Here is a 9,949-nt window from a genome sequence, read left to right as displayed (position 1 = left end):
GACACAGCCGGTCACTGACCGGGTGCGTATGCAGACGTTTGAGGGGTCGAATTAGAAGTATATGGCTGTAGATGCTGTAGCGGACTGGATATTAAGGTGTTTGGCAACCCAACCAGACAACCAAGACAAGTTTTTATGTCGGTAAGGTCATCTCAACGTGGATCACCTAAACATCCACGAACGCGTCCACGCCACCGAGGATGAGGGGCAGCCCATAGAGAAGGTTCGTGTGGGGAGGCGGGGCAGGTGCCGGCGAGGCGGGGGGTGCCGTGTGCATGCGGCGGCGTGGTCAGCAGCGACGTAAGGGTCGTGCGGTGGTTGGGGCGAAGTGGCGAACAGGTCGTGGGGGCAATTTTTAACATGGTGGGCAGAGGGATTTGCGGGTACTAAACCATGGTGGTTTGGTCTTGAACACACGAGGATCATGGGTCATTAGATTTTTTTACTGGACGGTGGAGATGGTTTGGGTCTGTCCCCTCTCATGCTTTTATAGGGGTACTAGATCAATCGATCGATAGATAGATCGATCGATAGATAGATAGATAGATAGATAGATAGATAGATAGATGCCTCTCAAGGAGGTGTTAAGGAAACATCGACAAGAAAACAGAAGGAGGAAACAGCTACTGAATGCTTTCAACAATTCAAAGAAATCAAGCATCTTTTACTGGAGTATGCTTGTGCAGAGACAGTCTGTGAAAAGGCTGATCATGTATGCAGTGTCTTCCCTTGTATTGGGTTGCGTAATTTTTTCCGAAACGGATATTGGGTTGCATTATAATTCTATAAAATGTCATGAATATATAGTGTGGAGTATGCTTGTGTTCTAGGCTTATTACTAAGTTAGAAAAGGGAGAATAAATTGTGTCCTCTTCCCTTCTTGAGAGTCTCTTCTAGTAGTACCTAGCAGAACACACCTTTCTTCAATGTACAGGATGTGTTATAGTTAATGTAAGAAAATGTGAATATCAAGCCCTAAATGAACTGTAGAGATGAAAGGTAGTTTTCCCTTCTGTGTGCATATTCTTAGGTGGATTCGGAAAACAATGGTGCAACACGGAATATTAGCCAAACGCACTAAAATCAAGAGGATTTGCTGTCAAGTGCTTTATTTCAGAGTTGTAACTTGCATGTACATTCCAAGTAATTAAGCACCTTCAGGTCGCAATATGGGATGTCACCGTATTCCTTTTTGAAGCTGAATCCTTGTTAGGCACGGGAATAATTTGTAAGTTGGCGGTGTATGGTGTTGTTAGGGATAGTTTTAGAACATGAAGGTTCACTCTTATTAGCAAACCGGCATTAACATATCCAAATGCCATTAACAGTTAAGATTTTGTGTGGCATTGTAGCAATCACTATCATTCTCAACAGCAACATAAACTTGTATAAATACCCAGACTCCGTTGGCAAGGGAGATGGATGGGTGCTATAGTGATGTCTTCAATCACTATCATTCTCAACGACAACATCCGCTCGTTCCCACTCGAATCTGGCTAGTGTCTGTCAACTACATATCCATAACACCTCTTCTACCTCTAGCTATAGCGTCCACCCTGTTCCCGTCACCTCCCCCTTGCAGGTTGCAAATGTCTAGCCTGACAAGCAAATCATTATTCTCGATCTACCAAACCGGGATGAAGGGTTGCCACACATTGTGTGCTAGCATTGGCAGCCAAAAGCCATCGATGTCAGATCACCCCCAAAATTCGGCCTAAACTGAGATCTTGCCACCATGGCGCTCATTAAGTCACTCCGGAATAAGGCCTCCTATGCTTCGGACTTATCCATAGTTAGTGATTTATCTAGCGTTGCACTCAAATTAGAACACATCTCTACATATTTTTCGTTCAGAAATTACAAGCTACTGATCTATCTAGCGTTGCACTCTAATCTTACAATATCTAGCATTTTTCTAGTGGTTTTTTTTGTACATTGTATTGCAAAGGTTTTACCTGCAGAGATCGCTGGGTACAGTAAAATCTAACACAAATTACACAAAGTTTGGAAACATCTAGCTGCAGCTTGGGACAGAAAGTAAACAATCAGCCAAAATATCGTGAAGGTGGTGGACCCCACCTTACACGCGCATGATTTTGGTTGCTGGCTGGCAGTTCTGTGCGCCCTCGTCCCTTGAAACGGACAAACAGGAGTACCGACCACCTGGTTAACACGGATTAAGTAATGTTTTTGCAATTCATATATTGTCATAACCGGTGCATTCCAATCATTTAGTGGTCCTTTTTAAATCATTTAGCAGTCTTAGTAATGTTTTTGCTATTAAGTAATGAGTATGACCAGTGCATGGAAATCATTAGCCGAATAATTAGGAGTACTAGTAAGTACTGTATTATTTAACACCTCGATTAACTTATACTCCCTCTGTAAACTAATATAATAGCGTTTAGATCACCAAAATAGTGTTCCAAACGCACTTATATTAGTTTACGGAGGGAGTAGTTCTTAATGACCTGCATGCATGGATCGCATCCAAGTTGATCCCCACTTTCTTTAATGATGTTACATCTTTGAATGCATGGGCCGCATCCAAGTACTATCAACAGATGTGGTGCCTTACTTTTCTTTTGTTGAGGCACTGAGGAAAGAACAGATCGAAATAGGAATAATGAGAGTTCTATAAGTGGAGATGTACGTGTACGTGCAAGCTATATGTCATGTACGTGTCCTATCGAAATGAAAACCATGCAGATACTCCCTCCGTCTAGGTAAATAAGTCATCTTAGGTTTCATGATGAATAAGTCATTATAGGTGGTGCACCATGAATAAGTCATCATGGTGGCGACTGGAAGTACTACAAGTGTGAACGACTAATCCTCCGTATGACGTTTATCACCAAGACTCTGGCCGGGAGCAAGTTGGCCCTCTAGTCGCCTACCATGCGTGACTAGCTCCACATGCGGTTCTAGCTGCGGCAACATCCGATGGCTCCCACTCGGACCCGGCTTGTGTGAGTTTATTGTGTCTACCATGGCACCTCTTCCGCATTTAGTTGTAGTGTCGCCAAAGTGTCCAGTACCTTAATAGTATCTGCCAAATTTTACAAGCAAAGCAAAAAACAAAATTTGTTTAGTGGAAACGATCTGCAGCACAAAATATTTGTGTCACAATGTACAGAAAAATTGATTACGAAAATGCTGGGAATTAATATTTAGAGTGCAACGCTAGATAATCACAACCTTATAATTTTTACACGACAAAATATAGGGATATGTTGTACTAACATTTTAAAATGCTATGGTTACGTGCCCGCGACACAAAGGAAACGAAAAGCCAAAATGTCGTCAAAGTGGTGGGCCGCCCGGCGCACGTGTGTTCGGGCTGCTGGCTGGTTGGCCTGATCCCTCGAAGCGGACAAACACGAAACATGTACCAACTGTTGATTTTTAGGGTAATACCTACCACTTGTAGTACTCCTCTGATTGACACTGCTCTGTGCTCCGTGGTTTTAATATACTCAACCAGTGCATGGCCAATCATTAGCCGGTCTTTTTCACTTAATTAAGTACGTACTAGTACATATAAGTGCTTAACTCTGTTAATGACATGCATGCATGGGTCACATTCACCTTCTTAATGATGGGACAACTTTGCATGCATGGATATCATATGTTCCCAATCGATATCAACGGATGTGGTGGCCTACTTTCCGTTTGTTGGGGTACTCAGGAAAAACTAGGCCAGAAAAGGAATAGGAAGAGTTTATACTTGACTAATCAATGTGCATGTACGTATCATATGAGAATGAATACCATGCATATATAGATGATGTACGTACAGAAAGAGACCTGATGGAAACAATTAGAGATGGATGGAAAGGCATTCAACTTTCCGGTAATGTAGGCAAGTTAACAGTATTATTAATAGGACTTGTTACAGTAAAGTAGAAAACTACAATCGTATACTAAATCTGTACCAAATATTATTATCATTAATTCTAATGCTAAAAGTGTGGCAATTGCAACTAAAGTTGTAGTATTCGTATCAGTAGTTTCTACCCGCGAATTAACCAGAGTCGACAATCTCTAGCGATTTTTGAGGGTCATCGATCCGGCATTAACACCGGTTCTGAAATCCGTTGTGTTTGCATGAATTCTATCTGGTTAGTTGAAACCTGGGTTTAAATGTATGCGAGTGGCGTCGGATGGCGGCCTCCCGCATTCGTATTCGTGGACGAGTGCGGGAGGAAATTTGCAGGTCACAGTTGGAGATGCCCTTAGAGCAACTCCCACGCTGAGCCAAACGGACACGCATTTTGTCCACTTTTGGTTCGTTTGGATGTGTTATTGGACGGCTGTGTTCGCTTTTTCGTTTGCCCGACGGATTTTTTTCGCGCCAAAAGAATACATGCGCATACGTCCAAATTTAACTTAATTAAGCATTAAATGGCCATTAACCGCCTGCCAAAGTCCACTATCACATTAATAAAACTTAAATTAAAAAATTGCGCCCTAGCGCGCTGCGCTAGGCGTCATCCTCCTCCCAGGGCAGGTGAGGTCGATCAATTCCGGCGCCAACCCAACCCACGGGAATGCCGCCTCCCACGCCTGTGCCGCCTCCTCCGCCGTCTGCCCCAAGGCTGCACTGCTGCACGGCGGGCGCGCTCCTCCTCCTTCTCCCGTGCCCAGTGGAGTACCACATTCCAATGGAGGAGCCGGCGGCGGGGGCGGTGGAGTAGGCGCGGTCGACAAGCTGGCGCCGTTGTGGAGCTTCCCCTTGCTCTTGCCAAAGAAACCCATGGCTAGTGTTTTGGTGTCGCTGGCAAGGAAGCAAGCTTGGCCAAATGTGGACGGGACCCCCTCCCCCGTGCTTGCAAAAAGACGGCGACCCAGTGCTTCTACCCGCTGCCAAGCGGGTCGGAGGTAGGTGGTTGCGTTTAATACGACTGCGGGCAGCAGTTTAGCGGCCGACGGATGGGGCCGCGGCGGACACCGACCGGATGCGCGGCGTGTCCATCTCGTGTCCGTGTAAATGCAAACCGGTCATAAATTTGGGTCTGAAATATGTCCGGACAAACACTGAGTGGACGCTTTTTAGGTTTAGGTCAACAAGTTGGGCCGTGGTCGGTTGCGACGCAAACCAACACGTGCGTACCATTTGGGTCGCCGCGGAGTTGCTGTCATGCCTTATGCAGCCATGAAGCGACGACGGACGACCACCTCCCTCTCCCATTCTATACCTTGCGATGAGATGGTGCTGCACGTCGCCCTGGGGTGGGGCGCTGGGATTTTTGATCGGGGAACGAGGAGACCATCAGACCAACGCTTGCTTCCGAGACGCCTATATGATCTTTCCTGTTCAAAAGAAAATAAAATTGTACCATTGCTTTTATATTGTATAAAAAGAAAGAAACAAAAGCCTCATCCGTATTAGGCTAGAACTCTGGACAGGGGCATATACTATATATATCTACGTACAGCTTCCGTTCCGTCGTGTGCGAGATCGATCAGCTCTAGCAAATCCTCCGGCGCGCGTGCTCTCGCCGGAAATTAAAGTCGCTTACACGATGGACGTCGTCCCTACGGCTCCATCTCCAAATATTTACCGTCTCGACCTCGTGAGTTTCGGGCGCATGGTCCTCGACCGTGGCCTCGTTCTCCCGGACGCCAAGGTGGGCAACATCTATCTCCCCGTCGACAAGTTCAAGCTCCTGCGCATCGATGACTGTATTGTGCGTAAGAGCGTCAGCGACATCAAGGTGATGGACAGGAGCCACCTGTACACCGGACAGGTGGTCGCGTCCGCGTCCGACATGGAAGGCCAGCTCGGCGTCATCACCGGCGTCAACACCCTGCTCAACCTCGCCAAGCTCGATAACAACGGCATGGCGACCAAGATCATCAAGGGAGTGTCCCCGTCTGGCCTGCGGCGAGTCAGGAGCCTCAACCTCGGGGACTTTGTCGTGTCCGGTCCGTGGCTCGGCCGGGTCGTGGAGGTGTCGATCGACATTGATGTGTTGTTTGCTGATGGAGCAATCTGCAGGGTCACCGACGCGGAGGCCGTGTCCAAGAACCTGGAAAGAGTGACTGACAGCTACACCATGGTGAGCATGCATCGCCACCAAATGAACAGTCGATTCCACCAGGGGCAACACGTCATCGGGTCGGATGCTTGTTCAGTCTTCAAGGCGGCGCGGTGGCTTAATGGCTATTGGCATCCTCAACGAGAAATAGGAAGAATCATGAAGGTGGAGACGTCTGGTGTACTCGTCTACTGGGTTGCATCGATGCATTGTGGCACCGACAAAGAGCTAGTGGAGGCATCCGCTCCTCCGGCCTACCAGAACCCAGACGATCTAACATTCTTCTGCGCCTCGTACAATTGCTGCTGGGGGCTTGCTGACCGTTGTTTTTTTCTTGAAACTAGTTCCACCGAAGGGGATGCAATTTCTGTTCCTGATCAACACAATGATGATGATGATAATGAGGAGGAGGACGAGGACGAGGACGAGGAGGAAGAGGAGCAATACAGTGCATGTTCACAAGACAATCAAGACGAGTGTGAAGCATCAACCTCCCAGGTGGTACCACCCACAAAGCAGAATGATGTGAGGTTTTATCGGAAGCAGCTACGGAAGGTCCGCTTTGAGGGACACAGATGGGGCAAGCACCTGCAAGCAATGAGACATGTGGAGGTGGAGTTTCCCATGGTCGTCGCCAACACTTGCACCACCGTTGACGTGTTGTGGCAGGACGGCACACGGCAGCATGGCAGACCTTCAGCAACCCTCGTCCCGTTTGGGATCGTGAATGAGCAAGAGTTCTTCCCGGGACAGCATGTTGTCGCCAACGTTCTTCCTACTAATGCTGCCGTTGATGCTACTGGTGATCCTAATGACATGACAACTACTAGTGTCAATAATGACAATATTGCCCCCGGAACTAGACCAATGCAGCGTGTGGGCATCGTCAAGAGCCTGCAGTATGAGGATCAGACGGTTTGTGTCTCATGGTTCAAGAAGAGAAGGCACCTTGACGAGGTTAAGGAGGTGGAGTGCGATGACACCGTCAGTGCTTACGACCTAAAGATAGACTCTAGCCACTCTGCTTACTACGGAGATATAGTCATTCGTCTCCTACCATCAGGATCAACCGACAACGGTGAAAGCATACCGTTGTTACAGGGAAACAAGAAGGAAAACGGCGTTGATGCTGATCTTTCGTGGGTGGGGCGTGTAGTTGAACTTCCTAATGGGCACGTCCAAGTCAAGTGGGGTGATGGTAGCATGTCAACGGTACGTGGATAGCTTCTAATACCTTTCCTGGCAACTACAACTACTTCCTATGTTACAATTCTCTACACAACTCATTAGCCATTCTTGATTTGTGTGGGCATGCTGTAGGTATTGCCCCATGAGATCGCCGTCATCAAGGACAAGCACTACATGGAGCTATGGCTTGAAATGGGCGACTGGGTAGAGGACGATGGCACCGATGATGCACCTGAAGAAACGGCTGCTGCCAACACGGTATATATCTAATCTATCTTTCTAACATTATCCATTTCGACAAACAGTGAGGTGACGGGACTATTTTGGTTTCTCCTCGCAGGCACCAAAGTACTTTTTATACTATGATATAAATTATTATATGGATGGATTCACCTTATGTGTTATCTAATTTTAGGAAATCAATCTTCAGAATCTAGATAACGATGTCGATGGTGTCAACCTGGCAATGTCGAGGGCAAGCCTTTTAGGTTTTTCATTCCAGTCTTTCCTCCAATTGACCAGCGACGTGGTGGCTCGAGGTAAAGGATACTTGATGAACTGGTGGCCCTGGTCGTCGTCCTTACCAAGCTCAGAGTTACCCGCACACACGAATGATGATAGTATCGGTGGTGCTGCAATGGAGACCAGCGATGCTGCCATAGATGTGACCAGCCATGGTTTTGCCGAGGGAATGAAGGATGCAGATGCTACCTGTTTCTGCGACGAACCGTTCTGCTTTCCATGTTTTGATGTATTGCAGATTAGCCCTTTGGATCACCACTACCTTGACAGTACGGACAAGGTAATTATATTTCTGTTAGAGAAAATGATGAAGAACGGGAGGTAGTTAAGGTTAGAGTAAAGAAAGTTTGCATGCACAATATGGTTTGTCTAACGTTGGAATCCATCTGCAGCTTAACTGTGGCATTCACTTTTTACTGCAAAATAAAATTGAATCCCTTTGACTTACAATTAAGTAAATGACCACACAACATGTTACAAGTCATAATAAGACGAATTTTACAGAATATTGAACTTCAATGAATGCTCTCTTTTTTAGGAAATGCAGGGCCCTAGTCGTGGGAAGACTTGGGCCAAAACAGTGCAAAAAGAATGGAAAATTCTGGAGAACGGCTTACCAGGTATGTGAGTGCACCTCAAAATACACACAGGTCCATGCATCTACAAAATTTAATAGACAACTATTTAATGTGCAGAAACCATTTACGTCCGAGCGTTCGAGGACCGCATGGATCTACTTCGGGTGGTGATGGTGGGCGCAAGTGGGACACCATACCATCACGGCCTCTTCTTCTTCGATTTGCAGCTACCTCCATCGTACCCGGATGCCCCACCGCAAGTGTACTACCACTCCTTTGGCCTACGCCTCAATCCCAACCTCTATGAGTGTGGTACAGTGTGCCTCAGCCTGCTAAACACATTCGGTGGCGAGGACACTGAGGTATGGTCGCCGGCAACTTCAAGCCTGCTCCAAGTCGTTGTCTCCATCCAGGGCCTCGTCCTTAACGACCAACCATACTACAATGAGGCCGGCTATGAGACATTGGTTGGCAAACCAGAGGGCCACCGCAATGCGCTGCCCTACAATGAGAATGCTTACCTACTAACCCTCCGGACTATGCAACACCTTCTATGTCGGCCACCTCGGGGATTTGAGGAATTCGTCAAGGAACACTTCCGCCGTCGGGGAAGGTTTGTGCTCAGGACATGCAACGCGTGGCTGCAGGAAAATGTTGTCGACGATGCCGATACCACTGAAGCGACTAGGAAGCACCCGTGCTCCACTGGGTTAAGGCTTGCACTCACCAACGTGGCGCCGAGCCTCGTGGCAGCCTTCGCAAAGCTCGGCGTCGAGGGGTGTGAAGAGTTCCATTAGCAGCAAATCAAATTGCCATGTGCTCTCAGCACCACTCACTAGACTGAGTAGTTGCGGGTATAGGATATTTTGTGATCCTGGTGGTGTTGTGATAATCATGCACATTTTTGTTCTACAACAATTACATACTCCTTTTTGCTTTATTTATCTCTCTCCCTCTCTCTCTCTCTCTCTCTCTAGAGTCATCAGGAGAGATACTATCGTAGAGTAATCATTTACCTATCAACATACTCTCTCTCTCTCTCTAGAGTCATCAGGAGAGATACTATCGTAGAGTAATCGTTTACCTATCAACATATATAACGGCTGGGTGTATATTTGTCATTGTGATACATCAGTACAATATCTATTTCAGAAAAAAAGAATCTACATATATATAGTGCTCATCGAATTGGCGCAGAACATGCATGGTCATGCTCATCTACCAATAATAGACCAAGATGTCCAAAAGCAGGTTAGAGAGCATATTAAGCATGCATTTCCGGACATTGGCAGAAGACCATTTATGTACCCCTTATATAGTGCTCATGGGTTACAAGTTTTGCTACACCTACAGCCAATTCATCTGCAAAGACCCCACACACGCACAAATAAATCATCTGCAAAGGGCGGTGCCATATGGTGAAGTGAAGAAATGAACTTCCCCACCACAACTATTCACTTCCAAAAATCATAGAGTACACTGCAAAAGAAATGGGGTTTAATTGGAAAACACTATTTGGTGTAAAGCTACCGATTAAGATGGTTATGCTCTTCAAAGTACTCCATCCGTTCCTAAATATAAGTCCTTTTAGAGATTTCAATATGGATTACATACGGAGGA

At 46.6% G+C, this 9,949-nt stretch overlaps 1 protein-coding gene across 2 annotated transcripts; it reads left to right on the top strand.

Moving 5' to 3' along the window:
* The first annotated feature begins 5,465 nt into the window (after positions 1-5,465).
* Positions 5,466-9,481, top strand: LOC123073632 (probable ubiquitin-conjugating enzyme E2 23). Of its 2 annotated transcripts, none has more exons than XM_044496701.1 (5): positions 5,466-7,253; positions 7,362-7,487; positions 7,660-8,031; positions 8,290-8,371; positions 8,447-9,481. In XM_044496701.1, exons 1-5 carry the CDS (start codon positions 5,526-5,528, stop codon positions 9,124-9,126), a joined length of 2,988 nt encoding a protein of 995 aa, XP_044352636.1. In that variant the 5' UTR covers positions 5,466-5,525; the 3' UTR covers positions 9,127-9,481. The 2 variants fall into 2 exon arrangements, with proteins under 2 accessions (XP_044352636.1, XP_044352635.1); XM_044496700.1 differs by having other exon boundaries at positions 7,645-8,031.
* Positions 9,482-9,949: the final 468 nt, after the last annotated feature.

This window comes from Triticum aestivum, chromosome 3D (genome assembly GCF_018294505.1).
Source record: "Triticum aestivum cultivar Chinese Spring chromosome 3D, IWGSC CS RefSeq v2.1, whole genome shotgun sequence".
Lineage (NCBI taxonomy): Eukaryota > Viridiplantae > Streptophyta > Magnoliopsida > Poales > Poaceae > Triticum > Triticum aestivum.
This window is presented reverse-complemented; position numbering and strand designations above follow the sequence as displayed.

What these genes read in the sequence shown, in the direction of transcription:
- LOC123073632 (XM_044496700.1), top strand. Translation starts at nt 5,526, where the DNA reads ATGGACGTCGTCCCTACGGCTCCATCTCCAAATATTTACCGTCTCGAC. An exon ending in AAACGGCTGCTGCCAACACG is followed by an intron (nt 7,488 to 7,644) that starts GTATATATCTAA and finishes ATCTAATTTTAG; the next exon opens with GAAATCAATCTTCAGAATCT. An exon ending in TCTGGAGAACGGCTTACCAG is followed by an intron (nt 8,372 to 8,446) that starts GTATGTGAGTGC and finishes TTTAATGTGCAG; the next exon opens with AAACCATTTACGTCCGAGCG.